General features: G+C 37.8%; 1 protein-coding gene across 15 annotated transcripts in view; it reads right to left on the bottom strand.

Moving 5' to 3' along the window:
- Positions 1-1,583: 1,583 nt before the first annotated feature.
- RCOR3 (REST corepressor 3) overlaps positions 1,584-12,620 on the bottom strand; it is a 26,434-nt gene continuing 15,397 nt past the window's right edge. For 14 of the 15 annotated variants that reach the window (XM_086878536.1, XM_086878532.1, XM_086878528.1 and 11 more), the window contains 4 exons: positions 11,619-11,696; positions 10,792-10,849; positions 5,474-5,715; positions 1,584-5,044 (listed from right to left, as the gene is read on the bottom strand). In XM_086878536.1, coding sequence (XP_086734662.1) covers positions 4,700-5,044; positions 5,474-5,715; positions 10,792-10,849; positions 11,619-11,696 — 723 coding nt within the window. In that variant the 3' untranslated portion in view covers positions 1,584-4,699. The remainder of the gene's footprint in view (positions 5,045-5,473; positions 5,716-10,791; positions 10,850-11,618; positions 11,697-12,620) is intronic. The other variant, XM_086878538.1, reaches the window with a different exon arrangement.

Genomic DNA, 12,620 nt, shown 5'->3' with positions numbered 1-12,620 from the left:
TAGCACATGCACGAAAGCGCTAAGGCTACCAAAACAATAAAGAAAAAAAAAAAAAAAATTGGATTGCCTTTAAAGGAGCTCTAAAACCAATACTAATAAAATGGTTTCAGAAAGATTCCTCTTTTGCTAAAATGACTCAGAATTGTCACTCCCGAGGGAGTCAGTCCATAGTGCATTGACTCTAGGAGCCTAGCAAAGACATTACTACAACAGACACTTTTAAAACACTCCTTTCTTGCAAAAATTAGGTTGGTTTTTTTTTCCATTAGCTTTTAGGAATATCCTGGTTATTCTGGGCACTACTTGCCAGGAAGTTCACAGGAAGATCCATCAGAATAACAGGCATTATGTTTCTGTAATTAAATATTTATAAATTTAAATGAATAGTTTAGAGATGGGATCAGGTTCCCAAGCTGGTCACTGGCTGCACAATCGTCCCTGTGCAGAACATAATTCCCCACAACAGTGCTTTGTGGGGATGAAGATCCATCAATAAAATCATCAGATATCAGGGTGCAGGCATTAGTTTAAAAATGCCTCTTCACTTAAGGCTCAGTGAGCATAACAGGAAGCCTGATCTGCATTAAGACAAAGTTGCATCCTTGAAACTGCTGTAGAGATCACAATCCCTGAATCTCAGTGCTTCTTTTTGAGCCAAGCCAAGGGAAAACTGCCAAGACAGTAACAGCAATGAGGATTTATTGTGCTGCTAGAATTATTTCAGTGTACAAAATGCACTGAAAAAGAGCTTTAAGATTAAAGAATTGACAGAACTAAAAAGTAGCAGCCTTCACTAGTGGTGAAAATGAAGTAATTATTTTCCAAAGTTGTACTTCAGAATCAATTTTGAGGATGTCTGCTCTATAAAAGCGGGCACCTGCTAAGTAAACAGTCCTGGTACTGTTGCCTATGTATTCTGCTTTTCCTCCCTACCTGACTGTACAATTTTGATACCTAATTCATCGCTCACAGTAACAGACTGTGAGTAGTGTTAAAAAGTTCATGTTTGCCTTTGTATCTCATATACAACTGCCTAGGATCTTAAAGCAAATGTTTATCCTGTCACTGCCTGGCTTTAACTCACTCTGAGAAAGGCAAGCTCTTGAGGTCTGGGTACCTCAGTCTCAGGAAAAGCTGGAGGTTCACCATGTTTAGCAGGATAACTGAGCTGTATGTATTCAGTGCTGTTTACAGTGCAACATTGCTGACTTCTCTACAACTTCCCCTGCATTATGAAAGACATCTCCAAGCGCACCATTTCATGATGTTTGGCTTTGCTTTTGCCTGACAATTGCATTTCTGCCTGGCCTCAGCTGTAAATTCAGTATATTCCTCTCTTTTGCTATAAAGAGGCACAACACAGTGTGAAGTAACCTTCATCCTAAACTCTGCAATTCATCTCTATCCATACACAAACTCCCGTATCTGTAAGCTGCTGGTTTGTGCTCTGTTCTTGATACACTGTGAGGTTTCCAGAGTAAACAAAAATCCCAACACTCTTAAGAATGAGAAAAAAACCTAAGGACAAAAGTACCTAATTCCTTTCACTCAGGAGCAACAAATTAAACTGCTTTACTATGATGTGCAATGTTTAGTGATTGTTTTATTAAATGCAGAAATACCTGCTCAACTTCATACCCATTCTGATTTAAAGTGCAACAATTAAATCTGATAGTTCTTGTACATCCATATTTTGCAAGTGTTGTTCCTTGAATACATGTTGTTCCGATTATGCCTTGCATTTGTAAAATGTAATTTTTTTAGTACCGTTTTGCTTTATTAACTAAAATAAACTGTACAAAAAGCTGTAGAGTTACATTAGCTTTGAACAATGTAGAATACACGTTCTCTGCCAAACGTTAGTGTGCAAACATTGTACATTTTTTAAAGTGACAAAATTAAGCCAACCTTGAAGTCAGAGTTCATTACTACATTACAAAACAGGAGACTAGATATGGCAAAAGAAATTTCCCGCTGAAATCAACACCATTGTATAATTTTATTTCTAATTCTTAAAAAAATATAAATGAATTTAGAAGAGAATCACAGTATAAGGGCCCTAACATATTACACCATTACAAGGTACATAAAAATAGAAGACACAGATTTCTTTGAAACTTTAATCCTTTGATTAAGCAGCAAGCATATCACTCTCCAGGCAAACACTGCTTAAAACAAACCCTACCCCCCAAAACAGGACGTGCAAACTGTATGCACATATTCTGCAAAGCACACAATAAAGACATTTTGCTATGTACATACTTATTTAGTACTACAAATGCTAGGAGTTCCCTACTGTGTGCTACAGTGTAGGCAAATTAAGAAATACTACCCTACCTATCTCTGACCCTCCCTCCCCCCTTCAAATACAGCACCTTTGCCCAGTTATAGAATATTTAAACAAGATTAAATGGAATTACAATGTACTGAACAGTTTCATAGCAGTTGGTGGTGGCCAACTGTACTGTAACACCCAACATTCTGCATACTGAAGTCTATCAACAAGAGACAAGACAAAAATTAGCAGATGTACAATACACACACCTGGGAGACTCAATGCTTGAAAGTAAAAAACAAACAAACAAACAAACAACAACCCCCCCCAAAAAAAAACCAAACAAAAAAACCCCAAAACTCTGAAGATGAATCTTCGCGCTGTTAACAATTACACTGTAAAAATGTACCATCTTGGTTTTGTATTGGTTTTAAAGACCAGAGAGCAGCCAGATTTGTGTAGTAGCTGGTAAGGGCACACTAAGGACTTGTGACGTCCAGAACACAAGTTTCCATGACCAAGAATTCCTTGGTGCTTGTTTTAAAATTCTGCTTTACTTAGACTGGGAGTCATTTGATGCTCACATAGTGGCTAAGCACCTACTCTGATGCGAAAGAAAATTTGTAAAAAAGACCTTTTGTATGACAACTCAGCACACCAGTGAAAGCTCTTCAGAAAGAAAAAACTCTGAAGTTTGAGCTGAGAATATTTTAAAATGAAGAACTAAAACATAAAGGTCAACATTTTAACTGCAATCCAGGTTACAACTATCAACCTTTAACACTAGATTTTCAAATGAAATAGAATCTGATTGTACAAGAACTTCCCTTTGCACATAAAAAAAGGACCTGGTAAACTGATCATTAGACCACCCAATTTATCTGTGGGAAAAAAAACAGCTAGGGATAGCGCATCCCATTTGCATAAAAAGTCTCATTTTAGTAAAGGGCAGAACTAGTTAATAACAAAATGGAGTTAAAAAGACTTTTAGACACCATTTCAGCTAAAAGCAAAAAAACCTTTCCAAATAGTATGACACTCAACATGAATATTATTACATAATCAAGAACATATTATTTTTCAATAGCTTAATTCAGACCACACAGTTTCAAACAGTGCTACTCATATTTGGAGCCTGGTTTATTTACTTGGAGGTTAGAGGCACCTGCTTTTGCAAAAAAACAAAACAAAACAAAACAACCCCACACCCCAAAAACACTGCTGGGCATCAGTCAAGGCTTCAGATGAGAATGCAGTAAAATGAGTTTCTTTCAAACTCCTATAATTTGGAAGCAATATTAATATCTAAATGCAGATTTTACTGAGTCAATAATAAAAACAAACACCCTCATCCTTCCCCCTCAACTCATGTAATCAACTTTACCAGAAATATAGCAGGAGTCAAGAGACAATCTTAAGACTGGGTTGGCAGCAGGTAACTACTCTCATGATACTCTACCAATACCACCAGCCTCTACACTTCCCTCATTAATGCTCAAGCAAGGTATCAGTGATCTAGTATACATGAATTGCAGTCATTCTCAGAGGAATGGAATTTTACTGTGCTTCCATTAGAAGAATTAGTGGAATAACAAATTAAATTAATGCTTCTTGCTAGACGGTTCCGCTCCTGTCATTGCCCTGAGTGGGCTGCCCCTCTATCCTGCCCAGCCCTCAAGACAGCGCTGCAGCAAGAAACTGGACTCCTGCTTCCAGTTAAATTCCATGAGTAGAACACACATGAGATTTAATAAATTTGGTACAGCAGCTCACTGAGTCTTCAGAATACTCTGAAAGAGGAGCACTTAATAAGCCAGTACCTTTTAAAACAAGCTAAGATGTTCTGGGGAAAACATGAAGAGAGGACCTACATTTAACAAGTGTGTGAAATGATTCTACTGTTATCTAAACAGGGCCAAACATTCTGAACCTAAAGCCATTATTTTCTTTCACTAAAAGGTAAAAAAAAAAAATTTAAAATTCACACACACAAAAAAGCTCAACACTACATTTAAGTCTCCTACAATGTCATCTATTTCTAGATTTGCCAGACCACCTTCCTGTAATTAGACGCTTGACTATAAAGAACTGTAATAAAATAAATAGAGTAAAAATCAGTTAAACAAAATCTTGGTGTGTTGAACATTTATTCATTTAAGAAGTTACTTCCTTCAACAGTTATTCATACAGAGGAGGGTTGCAGTGTAGGCATTACTCTGCTGTACAAGTCTTCGGCATAAAAATATTTTTATACAGGTGGTCATTGACGTCATTCCATTTTCTAGTTCTTAGCTTGCTCCTCCGGAAAACTGGTCTGATACCTGTGAAGGCATGCTCTTTTCTCCCCTTCATTATTTGGAAAAAAAAAGTACATTGGTACATTTTTTCAAATGTGGGAGTTAGCATAATTCTGCTTTTATTTCTTCAGTGCAGAGTGGACTGAGATTCTGTCTGAATTCCGATGAGCGAGGGTGGCTGCTGGCCACTGCCCGCGGTCAGCACGGGCCGGGGGTTGAGACGAGGAGGCATGGAATTAGCTGGGCGGATGAGCGGGGGGGGAGGCTGGTTTAGGGTCGGCCGCGGCTGAATGAAGCGCGCCTGCTGCTGGAGCGGCGGAGGCTGGCGGTGCAGAGCAGGAGCAGCGGGAAGTGCTGGACGAAGTAACGGGGGCGGCTGATTTAAAGTTGCCATGGGAGTGGCAGGTGCTGGAGCAGATGCCTGTGCTGGAGGTGAAGGGCCTAAACACTGAGTGGCCGGAGTGCTTTGTGCCTGCACAAAGGACAAAGACAAGACTGCGTGAACAGCCATCCCGGCCAGGACGTGACGCAGTTGGGCTGCCACTGGCCACTACACAGGAAACAGCATTTAAAAATATAAAACCAAAGAACTGAGAAGTTACTGAAAAGAAATCACCAACCAAAAACATTATAGACAGCAGAACTAAAAATATTTATGAAGCAAGTCTTCTTCTAGAACAAGAAGTGTATTTTAACACTAAAACAGTAACGTGATCGTCATTATCAAAGGTGCAGTCCTGCTCCCAGCTGGTTAACGACATTGGCTGAAGTTCTATGCAAGCTCATCATCATTCTTTAGAATGCGGTTTGCCACTCCACACCAGTTAACCTTATATTTTATCACTACATAAAATGCTGTTCCTCAACCCATGCTTACTTATTTCTGGTACACAAAACACACCTCATCTTCTTCATCAGTGCTCTTTCCTGATGGCACATTAGAAGTATTTTTTGTGTCCTCCCCTAAAGCAGAAGCATCACCATTAGAAGCCAGGGTTCCTTGTTCCGCTTCCCATTCCTGCAATACCTCCTCTAAGTTAAACCGACGCCTGTAGTTTACAAAGAAGTTCTTCACTTGGCCAACAGTCTTGTTGCCAATTACATCTGCAATAGCTTGAAAATCTTTACCATATTTTCGGACACCTGGAAGGCAAAGTAAATAACATAGCTGTGAAGAATCAGTCAGACACAGCTACGTGTGATGTATTTATAGAGAGAACCTATGGGACCTGCAAACCGAGGACTCGCTAATTAGGAGAACTTCTCAATTAGGCCTCCATTTCCATTAAAACAAAGTAATTTTTAATAGCACAGCTATCAACATACAAATCAAGAACTTTATTAAAAAGTCATTACCCATTTTTAAAAGATCCTGGCTTACTCACCGACCCTCTCAACCTCAAACCACAGAGATCTGGCCTCTGACAAACACAGTGAATCTTTCAGCGTGTTCACAAAAAGGGCAGAAGCCCAAGACCAGCTCAAGAGGGGAGGAAGGGTGACTGAGCATGTGTGAATGGCTGTAAACAGAATAAAATTCTAGAAATATCAAGTGACAAACACTGATAGCTCCTACAGGTTCCCTCCACACCAGCTGCATGCAGATGGTTCTTTCCCACAGCCAGTGGGGTAGGAGTGGCAGAGGGCAGAACAGGAGGCCAGAGTTCAGCAGTATCACAATATACTTCTCATTCCTGCACTTGTGACATGCTCTACTCAGGCTACACAGGGCAACTGGCAAATTTGATTAAATCCCCTTCTGATAAGCAGCATGACAGGTGATCTTTGCATTGTTCTTTTCATTAATTTTTGTACTGACATCAGTAGTCACTTTTGTTTATGAGCACTTCAAGAGAAAATCCCAACACATATTTTAAATACTTCTAAAATTATATTTACATATAACAAAAAAACCTGAGTGCAACATTCCATAGTTTTTAACTTAAAATTTGAATTATAATAAAAAGTATATTGAGTCTGTTATATTTAGGGTATGATTTCTCCTGCTTAAGGAAAAAAAATCCTCAACCTCTCCCACCTCCTAGAACACAGCTTTTAGCTACACAAAGTATATTTTTAATTACAAGTGTCAAAAAGCTTGGAGACTTGAAGAAATAAACCAATTTTGTTCCAGAGTGAGTAAACAGAACTGTTTTTTTTTTCCTGTCAGTTATGCATGAGCAAGTTACAATTTGACTTCTTCTGTGAAGCTCCTGATAGTTAAACTCATTTGGAACATATTACAGTTCTTAGAGGACAGGCACTCTTTCTCATTACAGGAAAAGAAATTTATGCCTGATTTCATGCCTCACTTCAGAAAATGAAGCAAAGTGTTCAGAAAGAGAGTTGTTTCAAACTGAAAGCTATATTCCTTTTCAACTTAATTGTGAAGAGTGTGACCTTCAGTTTGTTCTGCTCCTCTCCTTTCTACTTTCCTCCTTATTAGGCGCTTCTGATGTGGTAATGCACGCTCCCTGCAATTTAAAAGAAAAGTTCACCTCCAGGATAGTAACAAATTCTGTAGCTGAAGCTGATGTTTCAGCTGTCAAGAGCCCAGCTACATTATTTAGTGTCTTTTTCTGGGGCGTACAAAAGAATACAACCCTTTGGATTACAGGGACCTTGGAAAGATTTCAGAGCCACGTGGGAGGGCATGGATCCAGGCAAAGCAAAGACAAGGCTTTGGCTCTGTGCTTTATCAGCTGTACAAGGTATCAGCTATACTCCTTAAAAGCTGTGTGTACCCACGAACATTGCCTCCAGTTTTTAATATTCTTTGTCTGCCCTACCATTGCCACCCTTACTGACTTATAATGAACATGAAATGTCCATTGTAATATATCGAAACATCTGGTACAGTTAATCAAGTGAACAAGGCGCCCAGCAGAACAAAGCACATTTCTGTTAGAAAACTAATATAGACTTTTAGTGGTTTCAGCCTTTTCTGTTACTATGCTGGCTACACTTCTCTCCTCCCTTAATCTGCAAAACAATTGAGCCTGCTGGTTATCTTCAACTCAGGTTGTCAAAAAAAGGTCTTAAAGCCTATTTCCAAGCAAACAGCTTGAAAACAAGGTGTTCTTGCCTTCACTGAGAACCCAACTCTTAAAAAATAAATCTAAATAAAATAAAATTTCCTTAATTTAGCTACACACAGCACTACTCATTTTGGATTATTTTCAATGTTATTACTACCACTCTATCACAATGACATATTAAAAGCCTTTCAAGCCATGTAAGAAATAGAGAAAATTCACTGTGTCTTTATGAAACTTTAATGTATAAGGTGATGGCATATCTCTAAGAGCTGTTGCCAAGCCACAATCCCTGTCAAACTGGTGCACATTACTTAGGCATCCTTATACAAATTCAGTGCTAAACACCCCCAACTTATTTCTCACCTGTTCAATCCCTAGTCAATAAAAATAATTTCATTGAGCTGATGAAGGTGAAGCTCAAAAAGGGTGACTGCACAGCCTCACTTCACATGTATGAATGGTTTTCTCCCAGCTCATTTGAAAGCAGCCCAGCTCACAGGAATCCTTCAAGCTCTTCAGAACTTCACTCAGCTGCAAAGGTACACTGGAACACGTGCATGCTCTTGATTACAGCATTTCATCTCAAATGGCTCTCTTGGAGAAACTCATAAATGCAACTTTGATGCTGCTTAATGTTATACAGCACAGCAAACACAATATTAATCAGGGTGCAAAGCAATATGATACAGCATCACAACGAGGCAGAAATAGTTAATGGGAGCTGCAGTTCCACTGTGATTGGATTACAGTGCTCCTGGCAACTATCTTATGTAGAGTTAGATTCTGATTTTCCCAGCTGTTTTTCCCTGCAATGCCATGAAAGTCATGTGCTACTCTTCAATACAAATTTTGTTGTCTTGAACAAATGTTAAAACATTTTTGCAATTACATTTTCAAGGCCAAGATGTTAGTTTGAAAATATGACTGTGTTTATACATTTCTGTACATAAAAGTTTGTAATTTAAGAACACTAACTGATGAACTAGTCCATTACATTCAAAAACTATTCAAAGCTGCACTGTTACTTGATAAATTATACTGCAAATATATTGGCTCAGAGATCATAAATCTGAGTCCACAACCCCATTGCAAGCACACAGACTGCTTTTAAGATTACACACAGCTCTATTTTAAGACAAAATTTCTCATTACCTCTTCCATAGTTACTGGCAATCCCTTGAGATTAGCCTACAGATAACAAGTTTTTTCATGTTTACTAAAAACAGGACCAAAATTACATTACTGCAGATTATATTTATAATTTCCATGGTTAGATTTATTGTTCAAATTCAAGTGAACAAATCATGTGCCACCTACCTGTTTAATGTTTATGATTTCTGTAAAATTATTACAAGCATACACCAAAATATACCAACACATTTAATAAAATAATTCCATTTTAAAGTGTACAAACTAAATGTCCCAATGTTCAAGTCAACTTGCAAGTCCATGCCTAATGCACATTATAGAAGCTTTTAGTAGAGCAACTGTGGATACCTTCTAAAAACAGTCAGGAAAAACACTAAAAACAGTCAGGAATGGCTCCCTCATGCCTAGAGTCTACTACCTCAAGCAATTGCTTTGAAGCAAGAAATCAGGGTCCTTAGCCTGAGGGATTGGAGGTTAGTATCTACAGCACTCTCATTCCAGGAGGGAGAGCAAGCAGTAAGTAAGAGAGGAATAATTAGAACACTTTGTTCTTGTCATTAGGGTTCTCTCTCATCTCCATTTTATATAGTGCCAAGGAAAGGGGACCACAGAGGGAACAATACATATCAACACATGTCAATGAAGAGATTTCTTCTAGAAGGCCTGATTTCTCACCCCACCCTTAAGGCTGTCTACCTTTATAAAACATTGGAACCATCCCTAGAGACCAGAAGACTAGATTTCCTCTCCAAGGAGTCACCACCAACCCTCACTCTCTTTTGCTCAGGCTCTAGTTTATTTGTCTTGTCAGAGTGCCATAGCTTAATGAAAACTGAATGTATTCTTACCACTTCCCAAACTGTTGCTTAGTGAGAACTCCAATAACTAAACTATGAAAAGGCAAGATGGTTTGAATCCTTTCATTCTAAGGCAGGCACAATGACTCTGGATTTTCCCCACTCTTCCAGCAAGCCTTCTACTTACTAGACTACCATATCAGAGAGGCATCTCCTTCAGTTGCATCTGGGAACAAAATACTGAGGTATTTAGCAATAGTGAGAGAATGAACATAGGACAGAGGACAGTTTGGAGATGCAAATCCAAGCCTGAGGCATGTAAGTTGAAAGGCATGATTTAAGACACACCGTGTCTTTCTGCATTTCCAACCATACTTCAAAATAACCTAGCTTTAGGTTCAGTCATCTGACTAATAAGTAAGTTCCAGATATGGCATACCAATCAACTGTACACTGATATCCTGATCCACTGAATGTTTTATACTAAAACTCAGCATCTCATTTTCAAGGTGAAGAATACAGAGGAATAAAGCAGATAGATATAACCAAGCTATTATCTTTTTAAAAGATGATCCACATAAGTGAGTCAATATATGCCTTCAAGACAGTATCTCCAGACATTTCCTGTCCATGTTCCATGGTTTGGCAGTGCATGCTAATACAAGAGTCAGTTTTCTTTCATATAAATTAAATAAGTGCAAGTTAGCTGTATGAATAGCCTGCCAGAAGATGCTGGGTTTTTAGCCCAGTAAGACTGATAGTCAAGCATCCATATCTGGCTTCAGACTGTCAAAAGGCCTAATGGGTCTAAAGGCCATTATTCTCTCATGAACAGAGAAAAGCAATGGCAAAGCAGATTTACTTCTGATTTTTCCTACTTTAGAATACTAGAGATGTCTTAAATGCTTCATATTTTATTACTTTAACTATTGCTCTAGTCTTCCACATTAGAGAAATTCATGTAAAGTGATTTAGCAGATGATTGAAGAGACTTTCTGGTACTAATACAGTTGTTAAATCCTGCTTAGCTTTTCTCTTTGAAATTTAATACGGGTAACAGAAAGCCTAGTGTCACATCGTTTGAATAAATGCCTTAAATATTCTCAACAGTTTTCCTGCTTTCTTGGTGACCAGATAAAGTTTAGCTTTGCATTAGAGGGAAATACAAATATAAGACTAAGCAACTCTTCAAATCCTTTACATCAGATTTCAACTTGCTGCTACTATTAACATACCTTGTACTGCAAGAAGCTGCTCTTCTGTGGTCCAACGGGCATTGATTTTCTGATTAGACTAGTAAAATTAGAAAAAAGGCACAAAGATCATTAAATTGTTTCAACAGCTGCAAAATATCTGAGCATCAATGTGTTTTACTTGCACTACATCTTGCAAAATAGGTAAAAACCTCTTCCCTATAAACCATAAATTTGTAGCTCAAGATTGTTTTCATGCAGAGGAAATAGTGTTTACGGATTGGAGCATAAAACTATGCCAGCAGTTTTTCCTCTGTTTTATTGCAGTTTTTAGCATCAACTGTATAATAACTTATGCACAAACTAATGATCTTTATGCAGACAGAATTTCAACTTATAGTAACATTTATCTAAACTATTTGGACTTGGTGTTTAGAGGATTTTGCATTCATATTATGTTTCATATCCAAACCTTTAAAACAAGCAAAAACAGAACTTCAGTAGTAATAGGTCATTAATTTTAGATGCCAAAGGGTATATATAGTCATGTTTTCACATAGAACACCATTTATTACTGGCAATCTACAGTACCTATTTTTAATCCAAAAAGCCCCCATGTATCAGGGCCCAATTTCAGCTTCCTATTATTGTCAACAGATACGACATTTCAGTCTTTTCTGCTTCTTTTTTCAACCAGGAGCCACAAAAAAAAAGCCAACCGCCAATTTCTTTTAAAGAATCCAGACTCCCCACTACATGTAATTTAATGGATCCTTTTTAAGCTGCTGCTGCTGAAGCAAAACACATTTCTGCAGCTTCCTACCAATGTAAGTGCAAGGCCACAACTTCCAGTATTTATTTTGATTTACCTCAGGAGGTTTGAATTCTTCAATCCCGCCTTCCATTTTCTGTTTAAGTGCACTGTTTACTTGCTTAGCATTTTGAACCTTGGTCAAAAACAACAAAGTTAATCAGCTCCACAAAGAAAGTTGGTCACTTTACACATTTATCTTCACTAGGATTGCCACAAGTGTACCTCCTAAGTTAGAAAGAGAAATATTATGGTTGAAGGCTTCACTACTTTTAACTGTTTCAAAAAAATTTAAAAAAACCAAAACAAAACACATCACAGTTTACTATGGAGAAAAAAAATTAAGGCAGTCTTTCAAAAGAACAGTTTGTCTGAAAGAATATTAAAAGCTGCTTATAACAAGTAATTTTTATAAGGATGCATAGGTTCTTGAAGAATTAAGAATACCCTAGACACACAACTTCATTCTTAGAGATGTGAGATGTATTGCATATATTAATTCATTAACTTCTTCCTTCTAAAAAAAACAAATTCATGAGATGTTTCCAGTTAGTTCCTTCTGACAGATTCTTTTTATTGACCTGAGATCATTCTGATGTTCTTTAGGGGGAATTATTAAAATGATTTAAAATATTTCTTAGTTTATAAAGAGGATAAACCTTCAAAATTGTACATATACATGTATATGAACCACTTAAATCTGACATTGATGCACATAAGGTAACAGGTAAGAAAATAGTTTTGCATACTATGGTGCACAGCTATTACAAGGGTTCTTAAGTATGGACACAAAAGCAGACAACTCAGTGGGAGATTCCAAAGGCTGCATCCCTGCAAGAAAAAAAAAAAAAAAAAAAAAAAGAGAAACACAACCTCAAGGCTGTAACTCACCTACACTTAGACTAAAGAGTGAAACCCACCTATGCTATTTAGCCCCAGACTCCTGCTGTGACAGAAAGAAGCTTATTTCTCCTGTAAAAGAACATAAGGGAGCAAAAACCCCATGAAAAAATTCTTTGTTCACTCCATGATTTTGCCACATGGCAGCTCTATAAGGAGG

The sequence above is a fragment of the Cyanistes caeruleus genome, chromosome 2 (genome assembly GCF_971803275.1).
Source record: "Cyanistes caeruleus chromosome 2, bCyaCae1.hap1.1, whole genome shotgun sequence".
In the NCBI taxonomy this organism is placed as follows: Eukaryota; Metazoa; Chordata; class Aves; order Passeriformes; family Paridae; genus Cyanistes; species Cyanistes caeruleus.
The sequence above is the reverse complement of the archived record's forward strand: the minus strand, read 5'-3'. Positions and strand labels throughout refer to the sequence as shown.